Below are 17,238 nucleotides of genomic sequence, written 5' to 3' on the forward strand. Positions count from 1 at the left end.
TTTCCGTTTGGAAGTCTTCTGTCCACATCTGTCTACCTCTGCATCCCTGAATCATTATTTTTAATGCACTGTAATTCTATCAGAACAGTGTCTTTGCGAGCAACATTGCATTCACTATCTGGGATGAACAATGAGTATGAATATCAAGAAGCAAATGTATGCAGCAGTTTTTGTGTGCCTTTTTCTAATTATTTCTTTTTAATTACAGAGCAAAGAGATTGCATTTCAGCTTCATGAAGACTTAATGAAAGTACTTAACGAGCTTTACACAGTAAGTACAGTTACTTACTTAGCTTATCTTATACAAATTCCATATCAGACTTCTTCTATAAGCTTTAAGTGGCTTTTTATCTGGTAAGTTACCCCCCAGTGGAGATGCTTATTTTTGTCTTTTTACACAAGTCTAAACTATCTCTTTTGGAAAGACTACTCACTTGTTTAGAATACATATGCTAATGCTTTCAAGATTACTCTTTACTTTCAACCCTTTTTCCCCCCAGACTATGCTAAGCCAGTTTATTTTAAGTTTTGTTGATTACTAATGAGACATTTCTACTTAGAGCTTGCCAGAGCAAAGCTTCTTCCTTTTCTGCCTTGTTTTTGTCTATGCTGCCGTCTGCTTGGTTTGTCTCGTGGACTACACTCAGTAAAAATCATAGGTGCTTGCAGATCCAGTGCTGTGCTGTCTAAATGTTAGTTATGTGCCCTCCCCTCTCCTTGACTGGGATAAGTAAATAATGAAGAGAAAAATAGAGGGTTGTGTAGGCTTTCCATACCATTTAGAGGGGTCAAGAAAAAGCCACTACGAGCATTCTGGCAAGCTGCTGCTAACCTGTTGGAAAATCTGAAAGAAGCTAGGTCTGAACTCATTTTCTTCTTTGAAACACATCTACACAACTTGTTGCTACAGAATGATGTCTTGTCTACCTAATAACTATTTCCCCAAATATTTTTTGGGGGGATATGCTCTAAGAAAGAAGAAAGCAAGAATTACTTTTTTTTTAAACATAGCCATATAATGAAGAGGAACTGGTGACATTCACCTCTTGTAAAAGTCTGCTGATTCCTGCTGGTTGAGAAAGTTGTACATCTAAATGTTCTTTTCTGTCTGGAAGAACTGAAACATCTATGCTCCAGTACCCTGCATAACAATCTCTAGACTGCTCCCTTCCCTATCCTCAAGATTTGGGAGACCATAAAAAAAACCCCACAATATTTATATCAAGAAACAATTCGTGATTGTAAGGAAGTTTAGGAAGATATCAGAGACCAGCTTTCCTCAGGCAGAGATCAGCCAAACATTACTTTTGTGCATCTTGTCAGTTTTTCTTTTGACCTAGGGAAAATTGTGCACCCATCAGTGGACGGGTTGAAGAACATTTGAACTCAAGAACAACTTAGGTGGCAAAAAGGACATCCAAAGAAAATTAGACGTGTCCCACTCCCCTGGATTCTTTTGAATTGTAGTTATGGACACAGATCCTAAAACCTACCTAAACCTTCTTCTTTTGGTTTTTTTTGAGGGCTTTTCTTTGGGGCTTTTTTCTTTTTCTGAAATCACCACTGATTTTGTAGGGTGCAATACTGCAAAACCTTGTTGGGTCAGGCCTGTAGTCAGTGAATTATTCTGGGATCAGCTTCTGCAAAGTAGTGATAGCCGCAGACAATTCACACAGCTGCAGGGGATCAGCGACTGTAGGAGTCGTTGCACAAGTGGGGCTTCAGTGGTGAGCAAGCCCTGAAGATACAGTCTTGTTTCAATTAAACAGTTGAGTAACTCCAGTGCCTGGTGAGGCGTGGGATTAGTGCCCCTGCTCCCAGGGTAGGAAAAAAGTGAAGCATGTGATGAAATACTTTGCTGAATCACCAGTGAAAATCTGCAGGACTGGATTTTGGTATTTTCACTCTTTTTCTTCACACTAGTGCTATATCTTCCCACTGATTGCTACAGATTTATTCAGATATTAACTTCCATGTTATGGCTTCCAGTGAATGCTAATTCTTTTCTCAGAATTTAAGACTTTTGTAAAATAGGAAGTTTTCTGAAGTTAGTAGAATACAGAGCATGTGCACAATTTAAATTAGGTTACTGTTTCAGGATAGTTTATTGGGATGGAATTTACTTCACCTAATTTTCAGGCATCTGCAGTGTAGGTACAAATATCTTAGCTTGCCATCTGGGTTCCAGTTATAGTCATTGGAAATCTAATATGGGGAGATCAGACCCTTTTGTCTGATCAGATGCAAACATCTGCTTCAGATGAAATGATCTACACCGTTAGCTCCATTGTCTAGCTTCTCATTAATTGCAAAGGAATTGATCAGCTGTAGATGCCCATATTTAGCCAGATACAACCTATGCTTAGTAAAGTGACAATATGGTGCAGAATAACATCAGTTCCACTGATTGCACCTTTAGAATGATCATCAGCATATCTGTGTAATATACGTGCTTGTGTACATAAAGGTAGAAAGATACCTAGACACATGGAAGCCTCATGCATAGGTTTTTAATTCTGTGTGACATTTACTGTTTACAGAATAAGATCACAGTGGCCTCACCAAAACAAGTATCTACAATTTTAAAATCGGGGAGGTATGTTTCTCAGTCACTTGCAAAAGGAGAAGTCATCTTCCTCTTTGCCCCATGATTTATGGAAAGAAAAAAAAAAAATCAGTGTTACCATTGTGAGAAAAATCTTTGTGTCCAAAAGAAAGCAAATTAATTTCAAGTCAGTGAATAATATACTAATGTTGAAGTCTCTCCGTATTACTCAGTTCTGGGTTTTTTTAAAGGACTGATACGTCCATGAAGTGTTAAAATGTGAAGCCTTTTGGAGCTGAAATACCTCAAAGCCTTTGAGTGAGGGGAAGGTATCAGAGCTTTTAATGAACCAAGACTGCATATGAAGAAGGGTTTAATAATCTGTTTACTTCTTATCATAGAATCATAGAATCATTACGGTTGGAAAAGACCTCTAAGATCAAGTCCAACCCTCAACCCAACACCACCGTGCCCACGAAACCATCTCCCTAAGTGCCTCATCTACACGTCTTTTAAATACCTGCAGGGATAGTGACTCCACCACTTCCCTGGGCAGCCTGTTCCAAGGCCTGACCACTCTTTCAGTAAAGAAATTTCTCCTAATGTCCAATCTAAACCTCCCTTGGCGCAACTTGAGGCCATTTCCTCTCGTCCTATCGCTGGTTACTTGGGAGAAGAGACCAACCCCCACCTCGCTACAACCTCCTTTCAGGTAGTTGTGGAGCGCGATGAGGTCCCCCCTCAGCCTCCTCTTCTCCAGGCTAAACAACCCCAGTTCCCTCAGCCGCTCCTCATAAGACTTGTGCTCCAGGCCCTTCACCAGCTTCGTTGCCCTTCTCTGGACACGCTCCAGCACCTCCATGTCCTTCTTGTAGTGAGGGGCCCAAAACTGAACACAGGATTCGAGGTGCGGCCTCACCAGTGCCGAGTACAGGGGCACGATCACCTCCCTGCTCCTACTGGCCACACTATTTCTGATACAGGCCAGGATGCCGTTGGCCTTCTTGGCCACCTGAGCACACTGCCGGCTCATGTTCAGCCGGCTGTCAATCAGCACCCCCAGGTCCTTTTCCTCCGGGCAGCTTTCCAGCCACTCTTCCCCAAGCCTGTAGCGTTGCATTGGGTTGTTGTGACCCAAGTGCAGGACCCGGCACTTGGCCTTGTTGAACCTCATACAGTTGGCCTCAGCCCATCGATCCAGCCTGTCCAGGTCCCTCTGCAGAGCCTTCCTACCCTCGAGCAGATCAACACTCCCGCCCAGCTTGGTGTCATCTGCAAACTTACTGAGGGAGCACTCGATCCCCTCATCCAGATCGTTGATAAAGATATTGAACAATCATCATTCCTTATCTTACAAGAAAGGTTTGTAAATTAAGGTCACTCTCCAGAAATAAAAAACAAACAGTTGTGCATAAAAGTGTGTTGAAGAGAATGAGAGAAGAGAATTAAAATCTCTAAAAGCTAAAATAGTAAGAAGTGTTTGTGCTGAGGCACAGGTGTATAGCCAATGTAAAGAAATTGCGTGTTGTATTTGTTACTTCTTGAACTTCTCAGATGAGGAGAGGGTTCCTTAGGCAGACATGTTCAGGCACACACAGTAGTTCTGCAGCTCCACAGTAACTCTTTCAAGCAAATGTTTTGTTCGCTCCACTGACAAGGTTTAAGACATTACTTGCCTGGATTTCCCTAATGCTAAGGGGCTGGATTAAATGCTTGTTTCAAATCCAAATGATGACAGGCTCTATCCACCCATCTCTAGCATGCCAGCCAGACCTGAGGCTTCACACCTGCTTTCAGGCTTCTCAAGCACCAGGTATCTCGAACCCAATTTATCTAGAATGATCCAGAATAAATGGGATGTTTAAAGGAATTGCTACTGATTTGGTCCAAATATTTTTAATGGATGAGTTCTAACACAGCCTACTAAGTATCAGAACAACAACTGACTTTTCTTCAGGTGACAATGCTGTATCAGGTGTCCTGGTCTTCTGAATCATAGAAGGTGCCAGGAAAAAAGGTGACTTTGGGACCCATCTCTGAAAACCTAGTCTTGCACTTCTGCCTCAGAAAATCCTTTTAACCTGTTCATAGGGCCAGATCTAAAACCTGCTGTAGTTAGGGAGTTGTGTCTATTGGTTTTGACCATTTTTAGATCAAACAAGTCAATAAGCAGTGCCGTAGATTTTGCAAAGAAGAAACTGTTTTAAGAAAAGAAAATAAGAAGTCACTGAGGAGTTAAAGAGACATGCCACCTTTGACTAAGAATGCATTATGAAGTTTTTCACTTAAAAAAACTTTCAGTTCAAAGATATTTTTTAAGTTGTGAAAGGTTGAACCTCTGCCTTTTGAGAGAGAGAGACTAGAAAGCATTTTGGCTGCTTATTTAATGTGGAAAAGCTCAGAACTGCAATGAAATGTCAAAAAAAAAATCAGACACTTTGGAGTATTAAAGACCTACTGTTCTTTAAAAGTGCACACTAATAAGAGACCTTTCTCCTTGCTTACACTTTATGTAATTAATTCCTTTTCCTGTTTTCATTACTAGGAATTATCATGGAAATAGGAGATTTGTACCATAGGTCTTCATTTACTCCCTGGGAGTAGCTTAGTTTGTGTTGACTTTGGCTTGTGCCATCCTCATTAAAATTACACATCATGTACAGGATTGTTGAAAAACTGAGAACAGAAGCAGGTAAACCAAGGCTTCAGAAGATGTTCTAAGAACCTGTGAGCAAAGAAGCCTTATTTTGCCGGAATAATCGGAATTTTGTAAGGGAAACATTACTTTTTCATTTTCCATTTCTTTTACATAGAGAAGTTTTTCTTACACGTTACGTTACATATTCGTATGTTTTCTACATGTTACTCACATGACTAGTGAAAATGCATTTTAAGATGCTGTATTTTCAATTCTCAGTATTTTATGCACTGGTTCTTAAATTATGACTCAAAACATCATGCTAAAAACAATTGAATAGCTTAGCTTCAGTCTGTTTTTTTGCAAGTTCAGTAAATTATGAGTGGTGAGTACTTTTAGTTATGCCTGGCTTCTCCCTGGCTGTGCCAGCCAGTCAGTATTTTCAGGTCTGCAGCATCCCAGCTGCTGCATTCCTCTCTTACTCCTCTCCCTATTACACTTTCAGCCAATGTAGACTAGTAATTAGTCCCATGTTTTACGTAAGGCTATATGTTGCAACTAGAGCAAGACGTATCTTTTGAGTGAGTGGGGATGGGGAAAGAGGAGCGCAGTTAGTTGTGCGGGGTCACAGAGCAGAGGTTATTTCCTGACAATTACAGGAAAAAAGGTTGATCAAACTGAAAACTACAGGAGGTTTGGGTTGGTGTTTTTTGTGAACATTTTTGTGAACATTTAGATTTAGAAACCTTCTTACATGTTGATTTAAAGAGGCAACAGATTATTGATTTTACAATAGATCATCTTTGCAACAGAGAGAGCTCCCAGTCAAACTATTCTTCCATTTCTCTGGAAAGCTAAAATATCTTGTATTGTCAGATCAAATACTGGAATATGACAGTAATGTCTGAGTGGTTGGGAGTGGTAGGAAACAGAAGGTAGGCAGAGTCTTTTCTTGCAATGGAGGGAGGTCTCCACTGGATTTATTTAGGGGTGAGGGCATATTCATAAATGACCTCTAAAGGAGTGGGGGGAGGGTCGATGAGGTGACAAGTTTGCTAAGAATATAGAGCTGTTCTGGTGTCATGGTTTAACCCAAGCCAGCAACTAAGCCCCACCCAGCCGCTCGCTCACTCCCCCGCAGTGGGACGGGGAGAGAATCAGAAGAGTAAAAGTGAGAAAACTCGTGGGCTGAGATAAAGACAGTTTAATAGGGAAAACAAAAGCTGCACACGCAAGCAAAGCAAAACAAGGAATTCATTCCCTACTTCCCATCGGCAGGCAGGTGTTCAGCCATCTCCAGGAAAGCAGGGCTCCATCACGTGTAACGGTTACTTGGGAAGACAAACGCCATCACTCTGAACGTCTCCCCTTCCTCCTTCTTTGCTAGCCTTATATGCTGAGCATGACATCATATGGTATGGAATAACTCATTGGCCAGCTGGGCCAGCTGTCCCAGCCACGCTCCTTTCCAGCCCCCCGTGCACCTGCAGGGCACAGGAAGATGAAAAGTCCTTCACTAGCGTAAACATTACTTAGCAACAACTAAAACATCAGTGTGTTATCAACGTTATTCTCATACTACATCCAAAACACAGCACTATACCAGTTAAGAGGAAGAAAATCAACTCCATCCCAGCTGAAACCAGGACATCTGGTAATAAGGATGAGGGCAAATGGGGGAGAAAAGTGATGCACATCATAAAAATACATCTTCATGTCTCCCACTTGGCTTTCCAAATTACTCCTACTGGCATCACACTTTTCACAAGCAATACAAATGTAAGGCTTTCAGAAAAATAAAAAAGTAAGGACAGTCCAAAGCAAAAAAATTAATATTAAATAAGACAGGGCTGCTGTGCCGCTTGCATTTTCCATTGCTTTATCTTACTCTTTAAAAATCTTGGCTGTTTAATTTCTCAAGGTAGTTGCTGCCAGATTTTCTTTTTTCTTTGCTGAAATAACACAGAATCTGGATTCTCTATAGAAAAGTGAAGTCCAATTTACTGTAGCACACCAGAGATCTGAGAAGGTGAAATCAGTAATTCTGTATTGGTACTAATATATAGTGACAATTACAAATCACAAATACAGTGACAATTCCTGGAACCACATCAGAGGTTGGTTTGGTAGTGAACAGGATGCTGAAAACAGCTAATACTGAGCCTATGTAACTGCTAGTGGCCACTGATGTAGTAAAATTGGCATAAGATTTTACTTATTTCTTGGGGAAAATATTAGCTAACCTGATTTAATGAATCCCTTGCAACTCCACCTTCTGATAAGAACTCACAACTTATCAGAGTCAATTCTGAAACAATTCAAACACGGTAATTGCAACAGGGATGAACTACTGTTCCATTAAATGCCTATTTCCTGAGAAACACTATGAAAAAGCTCTTAATTATGCAGTTTTATTATAAAAATAATGCACATGGTAACACATGGTAATTCCAATATATTTTAACTTTGTAGCATTCAGTCTTAGTACGTTTGGTTAAGAAGCTTTTCTAGAAAAGAAGTACGCGTGTCGAAAAGGAAAGCCAACGCCTTGCTGTGGGAACATTCCTCTCTTGTAGCCCACAGAAGTCCATCACTAATTACTGTCTTCTTGATGGATTTGCCCAGATAACAATTGTGGGTTTAAATAAAATGATTATCTAAGGGTTTACTCTAATGTGCCCTTTCCTGTGATAAATGCTATCTTCTGCCCTAAGCCTACTTGCTGAGCTCTTATGAACAATACTGAAAATTTGGCACACCAAACAAGACATTTATATCACTAAGTGAAGAGTCTGTCACCTACAAGTGGGAGAGTACATAGTTTGGGTAGCATAATCTTTTTCATCTGCTTGTAGTCTGATTTAGTTATCTGACAGAAATCTATATTTTCCATCACTGGATCTGCAGAATAAACCTGCTAAATTAATATGAGATAAACTCACCGTTTAATTTTAGAAAGGAACTAGTATGCATTTAACAATGCTTGTTCACTACAGCAGAGAAGTGCAGCATATGTCATGATGACAGTTCAGCATCTGCAAAATTACGACCTTGCTCTCTCTTTTCAGTGCATACTTGATGGCTGATCAATAAGCACTTTGGGGACTAATTAAAGTCGGTTCAGTGATGGATACTCTCACAGGATAGTCTATCGTTCAACAGTTTGGTGGACATTTGAGAAGTGATATTGCTTATTTCATCTAATTATTTCTCATTTGAATAACAGATCTATGGATGGTTACATATGGTTACATATTTACAGATCTCAGAACTTTTCATACACTAAGTCTATTTAGAAGGATTAGGCAAGCCTGTTACTGTCTTTTACAGTATCTAACAGTCTTTTAAAAACTCCAGGGAGGAAAGGTGGTATAAAGTTAAGGGAGAGAGTCAAATATGCAACTTAGCATGCAAATTCTAAGCTAATTTGTTGAGGAAGCGTGCACTGAAATACTTGGAAGCCAACTTCCTAGCTTGTTCCCATTTATTTTCCATATGTGTCTGTCTAATGCTTTCTCAGGTTAAGTTTAGCTGCTGCAATATCAGCTCTTAAAAAACATTGACAAATCATGAAAAAGCCTGGAGCTGTCAGCTTTCCCCAGGGGCTTGCAAAATGATGACCTCACTAGTGCACGAGATAAGCAGTGCTATCAACATAACAAACTGGGCAGGAGTCATATGCACAGGCTGATCACTGCTCTGCACATAGTCTGTATTGATTTCTAAGTCAGTGTGGCTCGGGTAGGACAAACTCTGACCGTTGCCCATCCCGGCGTATACTGCCAAAGGGAGGGCTTCTTTTTCAATTTTAATTATCTTAGGAATCATTTGTACTAAGAACTTGTGCAGAGATTGTTGCGAGAATATGGATTTCAAGTAGACATTTTGGTTCCCCATAGAGACTATAAGCTCCAAGTTGTTCTCACACAAAACTTGGCTTTCAGTCGGTGTAGAGTGAGACACTCTGGATTTGGTAGCATGTGCTGTAAGCAGGCAGTGAGAGGATGAAGTATCCTTCAGTGATGTGAGGTTAGCGGAGTCAGCATGGAGGCATCTGAGCCTCTTGGTGAGAACTGGTAGTGATGCACTTGTACTCGTCACTCCACAAGGAGGCAAGCTGAAATGTCACAGCCGCTGCAGAAGGACTTTTATGCCTAGTCCACTGGGCTACATGGCGCTCAGAAAAAACGCTTCAAAATCTTCAATGCTTACTGCTTTTGTCAAGCAGAACAAATCCTTGCTTCACCACTTAAGTGAGATGCTTTGAGATGTGCTGTTAGGAAACTCTGAGATATTATTATTGTTCCCTCTTTGCAGGCAGAAAAACTGAGAGTAGAAAAGAAAATAACTTTCCTAGGTGGTAAGACACGTGAGTTAGCCTTGTCCCACCAATTAAAAAGTCGCTGGAGCTGACACACAGCAAAAGATAAAAAATAAAAGCAAACACCTGTAGACTTCTATAAAGCAGCACTCAAAAAAATGAGTAAAAAGGCCAAAAGAGAAGGGCACAACCTTGTTTTTTATTTCCTTTTCCCATCATTTTTAATAGAGCCATATCACTTTCTGTGCTTCTCAGAATTGTTTTATAAATCATTTCTTTAAGAAGTGCATTTCTTCTCTTTTCAGTAATTCTTTCCATGTGGCTATACGAGTTAGACTCTCTGGGTACAGATTATCAACAACTTTAGAAATGCTTTTGGTAACAGTGCAGGATATAGGGAGCTGAACGTGCCATTTGGTTAAGCTGGGAACCGTGCAGATCTCAGCTCTGCAGGCCTGCCTTCTTTTCCCAGCTCGGCTTGTTTCGTCTTCGGGTTTTTGCCTCATCCATGTGGACGGTGAGCTGCTGGGGCAGCAGCTGTTCCTGGCGGGTGTAGACAGTGCTCGGGCGGGGAGCTCTGCACTCTGGTCGGGTCTTGGAGTGCGACTGTGCTATAAAATAACAGCAGCAGCAATAACATGAAACCCTGCTCCGGGCAGTTTGGTTTTTTTTCAGCAGAGAGCTGTAAACATACGTTTTTAAAAATAAAAACAAGGCCACTCTTTTTGATGGGCATCTCCAACTGTTTTACCTTACTACAGGAAGTTAGTGAAGAGTTGCCTGTTTCATTTTTAACACCAATACTATCTCAGTTGTATCAACAGCATGGCATCAGTATTAAATAGTGACGTACACAGTTATGGTGTATAACATATGCATAACATACATAGTTGTACAAAATTGCAGCTCTCTGAAAGCTTCTTTTTTTCTGTTGCACAAGACTTTAAACATGCATCTGTTCAGCCATCACCTGACACGGCGTGCAGTTGGTTTGTGTTGATCCACGCTAAGCCATGCTGCAGTGAATTTGCACCATCTAGCTTTAGTGTCCCCATAGAGCCACTCTATGGACGATCCTTAGGCTGGCCTAACTACTCATTTACAAAAAGTACTCCTACTATTTCAACGCAGCTCCCCAAACTAGTCTGTCTCCTCTATGGGTCGCACAAAGCTCTACTGAGGGAGGAACAGCCCATTTGATTCCTCCCTGGCTGTGTCCTTCAGAGGAGATGTGAATGGCTTGCATGGCCTCAGCCCAAAGATAACATCTGCTGGAGAGAGCACTCTGGCACCCTGTGAAGAAGAGAGGAGGCCGCTGGCAGCCTGAGGATGGCTTCATGCTTTGTTCCTTGCTTGAAACTTAAGACAACAACAAAAAAACAAACAAACAAACAAACAAAAGGCTGGGGAAGGTGGAAAGAGGCTTTCTGTGCTGGAGGTGGGCAGAGACAGCCCTCCCCAGCAGAGGCGGGTGGTTTGTGGTTGCTTGCTGCCCACTACGCAGCGTTGAAGCTGAGGCTTTTCTTGCTTGAAGAATAAAGGGAGGACTGGGCTGAACCAGTCCCTCTCCCTCTTTGTGGTCTGTGCAAGCACGTATTTGCAGGCTGGCAACCCAAGCTCTCTTGGCTGCAGAGCCAGCCTGTGTGTAGGGGGAGGATAATGGTATTAACTGGGGGGCTATGGGGAAAGCATCTTCACAACTTATTTATCAGGTGGCTCCTTTTCCAGCTCTCACCTGGTTTTAGGTCGTGCCCAATCTGCTGGCTGCGCCGTCGGGAGCCACTTCTTTCCAGGCTGTGGACAGCCATCCAGCTGGCTGGGCACGTGCTCCCAGACAGCAGCTTCCCGTTGCCTTTGCTTCCTCCCCCTTTCCTCAGTGCTGAAGGGGTCCTTCTGCTTTCAAACATTCGATGTCCACAGCTGAGCTGTTAACTTAGCACTGAAGAAGTCAGATAGATATGGCACTGACATAGATTTAGTTTTATTGCTCATTATTTCATGTTTTCATTCAAAGACAGGAATCCTGAAGTTTAATAAAAAGAATTTTGCTCTTTCCTATCAGAACAATGAAAAAAAAAATCCCAAAAAAATTTTCTACACATCTTTTGACTGAAATATTTGATAGCTTGCTGCCCCATTGCCTATCAAAACGTTTCAGTGATGCAAGGCCCTTCTGAGCAGAAATGAGGCAGGATGAGAGACGGTCTCACACGCTTACATTACAACTAGTTCTCCATCACCATTCTCTTTATTCATAGTGCTTGGTAAAGCACTCTGAATATTTAGAATTTATTATATAAAAATAAAATAAAAATGCAACCAGAAATCCTCAATCTCTGTTGGCAAAGAAACTTATCCAAGCTCCATTTTTATAAGAGAATATTTTACTCAAAGACCCTGTGATTTTTCTGTAGATACCTTTGTATTTTCATTTTTTCCTAACTCTCCTTTGACTCTGTCTTCTGCAGGTCATGAAAACATACCACATGTATCATGCAGAGAGCATCAGTGCAGAAAGCAAACTGAAGGAGGCAGAGAAGCAAGAAGAAAAACAGATTGGGAGGTCAGGAGACCCTGTTTTTCATATTCGACTAGAAGAAAGGCACCAGAGACGGAGCTCTGTGAAAAAGATTGAAAAAATGAAGGAAAAAGTAAATAGTCCTTTTATTTAGCTTCATTTGAAGTAAATTCAGTGCATTTCTGACATTCTTTAGCATGATATTAGACAGAGAAGTCCAGCTGGGAAATAAAATTAAACAAGGTACACATAATACACTAGCAGTGGGTTATAGATAACTTGACTTGATTGCAATTCAGAGAGGGGTATACTTTATTCCCAGTATAATTCTTACTGTATGGTTTGTCACATTTGAAACAAAATGCTAAGTTATCATCTTGTATTCCATTTGTTATATGGATAACAGGCTGGCAATTAAGATTCATTCTTGTTAACAGGAATGTGTGCTTGAATTGTTACCATTTTTGCTACACACCAAAACCAAGGTAATTCAAATACAATTCAATACAATTAATATACAATCTTCTTCCTAGCGTCAAGCAAAATATTCTGAAAACAAGCTGAAATCTATTAAGGCCCGTAATGAATACCTGCTCACCCTTGAAGCAACTAATGCTTCTGTTTTCAAGTACTATATTCACGACCTTTCGGATTTAATTGATGTAAGTATTGGCACATTTGTTTTTATGTTTATTCTGTTCAGGAATAATACTTTTCTTTTTTTTTTTAATTTTCAAAGGGAATGCATTAGTCATATGGGTTGCCTACAATATGCTTATCATTTATAATATTGTATGGTATAATCAGTAGGTTTTCCCTTCAGCTTTATATTTCACAAAATAAAGTGCCAATAAGATGCTGAACCTATTCCTTTAAAGTTAGAACATTATGTTTTCTCTATGTGGCAAGAGAAAATATGACAAGAATAACACAAAAAAGGTAACCATTTCCATTTTGTACTATAAAAGGATTTCTGGGGTACAAATATTTTTTGTAATATAAACTTCTTAAGTGGGCATCTAATAAAGGTATTTTAACTCAAAAGGAGGCACTTCCTCCGTGTCTTCAAAATGATTTAGTTTCATTCATTTAGTCATTGAATCAAATGTACACTGCTTTTTATTCTTATTTCATGTAGTTTGCAGAACAGACACAGTCAATCCTGTACTCTGTACTGGCAACAGAATTGTTACTGATTTTCATTAAGTTATTCCCGTGAGAACGTCCTAGGAGAATGAGGTTGTACACTGATGTTGACTTGTACTAGCATTTGGTCTCCAGAACATGTATTATTGACATTTTTAGATGATATGGAGGGAGGATTCCGCACTCTATCATGTCCCACTTTCTTCATAAGCTGACCACATATTTGATAGAGAAAATTTGGAGGTAGCAAACACAAGCTGAAGAATGTTCATTCACTAGCAATGTAGTGTTAAATAAGTCAGTGAGTACACCTCTGTGGCTCATCCATATGCGCTATATATTTGAATGCTATATATTTGAATATGCTTTCTACTGCAACAATAGCATTTGTTATTTACAATAGTAAATAACATTCACATACAATCATTTCTGGTGGGATGTTCATCACAAAGATAAGCCAGCTAAGCTCTGGTTTGTAATATAGTATAAACTAATGCAGCATTTGACAAGAGGTTTCTCATTTCTACTGTCTGGAGAAGCAAAGCTTGATAGAGAGGGGGAAAAATGCCTTCTTGAGATGAATGGACTAAAATAGCTGCATATATGTGTTTTATTGTATGTTTTCTAAATACTGAGAGTCAGTTTTCTTTGACATTTCTGTTTTCCTGTAGTTTATAAAATATTGCCTGAGTTTGTTATAACTCCTTCCTTTTCCCTTTCAACTTTTTTCTCTCCAAATGGTTTTGCTCCTTTTTTTCTTGCTTCTTTCCTACAAGAGATGGTGATGTACCTTTTTTGTGTTTTCAGTATTTCTTGCGGTCTCTATCTCAACATCTCTTTTCTTCCTCTTTCCTACTCACTGTTGCATGTCTTCTCTCTTCTGATTTTTTCTGGTTTATTCTGCTGTATATTATCCCTGTCTAATCTACACCCATGCACTGCACATCCTGCTCCACCCACCTGGCCTGCCCAGGCAATGAAAACATTTATCAGGATTCCCACAAATAGATGATCAGGGCAGAAAACTAAGGACAAGCAGCATACCTGCTAGGGTACCACCCAAGTGAGAAGTTGTCCCTACCTTATGGATGATTTTCTTGATACTGCTTAAAGGATGATGGATTTTTAGCTTCTAGTTAGGGCATGGCTGATAAATGTGAACTTTATGAGTTCTTCCTGGCTCCTGGAAGGAAGGAGAGGTCCCTTTCCCTCTGTTCCCAGCACTCCTACCCCTTCAGAGGTTGGAAAGATGCTGATTTTGTCTTCTCCCCTGCCTTCTCTTTCGGAGCTTACATTTCCCAGTGAATGTCTCCAGTGCATGTTTTTACTTGGTCAAAACTTTCTCAGGTTGGAAAATACACCTGATTTTTACCCATTTCATCGATGTCCACAGAGGTTGCCATAGCCGTGAAAGCTGAGGGGAGGAGCCACGGGTCTGGAGCTTCACACAGAATTACAAGGAGAAGCAAAGTGAAGCTCTCTCTGCATATACATACAAAGACAACACTCTTTGGAGTTACTGTTTGAGAAGATATTTACACAACCATGAAGACTAGAGCTTTCTAACTGCTAGTTTTTAATAGAAATGTAATTTCTATAGTATTCAGTAATGCATGAAAACGATACCTACTTTGCATGGCTTTTTCCAAGCCATGGACCAATGTAGACAATAACATTCTTTTGGCAGAATGGCTTTAGAAATGACTCTTCCCTAAGGAATTTAAATGGGAAGTCTAGCTGCCCTTTGCATCACTGTTTTCTAAGAGTAGGCTGTAAACATGTGCAACCAGAAATTGCTTCAGAGCCAATTTAATCCGATTGTGAGCTTGTCTAAATGAAGTGTCTTTTAGACATTTGTATTTAATCAGAATATGCTGTGAAAGCATTGGTATCTAGACAGAGTGTTTACTATTTGACAAAGGAAACGCTTTTTGTAAATGCAAGAGTCTTGGCAAGATTTTAGGGTTATATCATTGGAATGTGAGACGTGCTTCCCACTGGCCATATGTTGCAACAGTCCAGACTATCTCATTCTGTAAATCTATTAATGTAATGGTACGATTCGGAGTTTTCAGAGCAGTGGTGGCTATTTCATTCTTTGCCCTCTCTACTTTGTCCGCATCTGCCTGCCTGCCTTTCTGTGCTTGCCTGAGCTCTCTCTTTGCCTGTACAGAAGGGGATTACTTCTCCTCTGTGTCCGAATTCCAGTTAACATGGAAGGGATTTAGATCTCCCCGAGCTGTTGGTGTTGCCCATAAATGAAACTGAGTGTTTTCCTACATTACTGAAAAACATTTCTGAGAAAAATGGGATAAATATATGACAGAATGCAGTGAACTGTTCATTATATATTTTTTGTAACAAGATTGGGATTTTCTTTTTACAAAAAATGTCATAGTGTTTTCGTTTGGATTCCACTGCAACTTGATTTGTGAGGCTCATATGGAAAATCCTAAATTGCAGTTCCTCAGCTGAACTCATTCTGAACTGTTCAACTCCTTCATTTCATTAACAAAGCTCAGAGCTTCTGACTTAAAATGATGATGTGTTGTTCATCTTAAGCTCTTGTGATAAAAGCAAGATAAAAATATTGCTGGAGTCTTAGCTGGATGCTTTAATGCATTTAGTGAGCTGAGGGTTGGGACCAGCATTTGCAAAGAAGTAGAGGGATAAACAGGATTTGATATGCGCAGTGTATTTCTGTCTTCTGCATATTGTGCTAGAGGAATTTGAATTTTCTCTTGAATATCTCTTCTCTGCTGACTATATTGTAGGATCTAGTCCAAGTGGAGGACATGATTAGTTTTTTTCTTTATTTGTATTATGTGAAAAGTAGCAAAGATTACTTTTTAGTTGAATTAAATAAGCTTTATCTAGTATGTAGAAATTTTTTTTTTAAGAACGTAGGTTTCAGAGGAGCAACAGAGTACACACCCTTGCTAATCTGACTGTTAGTACCAATATCTGATATGGCACATACTGTTGCTCATTTAGTTGAAGATTTCCATGTAGTTGAGTTTATTAAATTTAACTGGATGTAAGAGGAAGGTAGGGACCTTTTTTCAGACTTACCATGCACTCATGATCTGAAGGTAAATGCTAGGAAATAGTGATCAAAACAATTTGACTACAATTGTAGTTCTGCTGCTACAATAAATAAAATATTCATGTGTTGGTCTTTCTTAGAGTGGAGTTTCTGAATCTCTAATTGCAGTCTGCATGCTTTGGATGGTTAGGAAGTTAGGGAACATTCAGCTATTATGAACTTCTTTTATTCTGTAAAGGTTCTTTGTTAATCATTCATAGAACCAAGTTTAAAACTAGGCTAGAGTGTGTGCAACTCACAATCTTTGTTACGTAAGTTCTCATAAATATGATATGTACAGCCAGATCCCTTTGATTTGAATGTTGACGTCTGTGTAACAGGATGATTAGAAAGTAACTTATTCAGAGGTTAAGGCATTTTTTTATGAATTTCTCTCTCCATTGGCATTAGAATTTTATTATTATTCCTGAAATGAAATGAAGAGCAGCTTGCTTGTTTGGTTGAAGCTCTGTGCTAAGCACTGCATTTTGTTTTGTTCAAAGCTAAATATACTCTGGGGAGCAATAAAGACAGTAAATGCTCTTGAGACTGCTTCAGATTTAATTCCAAATAAGAATAAAATGCAAATTACAAAATTAATTTTTCACACATATCCCAAATGCATCACTCATCTCCCTCTATTTTGCCCAACCAGAAGTCTTTGTGAATCCAGAAATGCAATAAAACTCATAGTCTATGACTTCATTCTCTCATTTCTCATCTTCATGTCTTGCTGCACCAACTGACATCTCATTTCTCTAGCCCATAGATTGATAGCAGATCTCATTAGCCATCCAGGCTGTAGCCTTCGTGTGCTGATTAGTGATTCATATTTATTTGGCTAACAGTGTGGTTGCTCACTTTAACTTTCTGAATCTTTCTAGAAATCTACAGATTTTTCCTGAAAATCATGTATACATGCATGCGTGTCTGTATGTGTCTGCATACATATGTACTTTTTTGCAACACCAGAAAGGTTGATGAT

The 17,238-nt window shown here is 39.7% G+C and overlaps 1 protein-coding gene across 3 annotated transcripts in view; it reads left to right on the forward strand.

Annotated features, from left to right (window-relative positions):
* Nucleotides 1–17,238, forward strand: part of SRGAP1 (SLIT-ROBO Rho GTPase activating protein 1) — a 153,835-nt gene that overhangs the window by 92,152 nt on the left and 44,445 nt on the right. For all 3 annotated transcript variants that reach the window (XR_012673467.1, XM_075148809.1, XM_075148824.1), the window contains exons 4-6: nucleotides 209–271; nucleotides 11,973–12,155; nucleotides 12,556–12,684. Coding sequence is in view for 2 of the 3 variants with exons in the window: in XM_075148809.1 (XP_075004910.1) it covers nucleotides 209–271; nucleotides 11,973–12,155; nucleotides 12,556–12,684 (375 nt within the window). In the remaining variant the exon portion in view is untranslated. The remainder of the gene's footprint in view (nucleotides 1–208; nucleotides 272–11,972; nucleotides 12,156–12,555; nucleotides 12,685–17,238) is intronic.

The sequence above is a fragment of the Calonectris borealis genome, chromosome 1 (assembly GCF_964195595.1).
Source record: "Calonectris borealis chromosome 1, bCalBor7.hap1.2, whole genome shotgun sequence".
Lineage (NCBI taxonomy): Eukaryota > Metazoa > Chordata > Aves > Procellariiformes > Procellariidae > Calonectris > Calonectris borealis.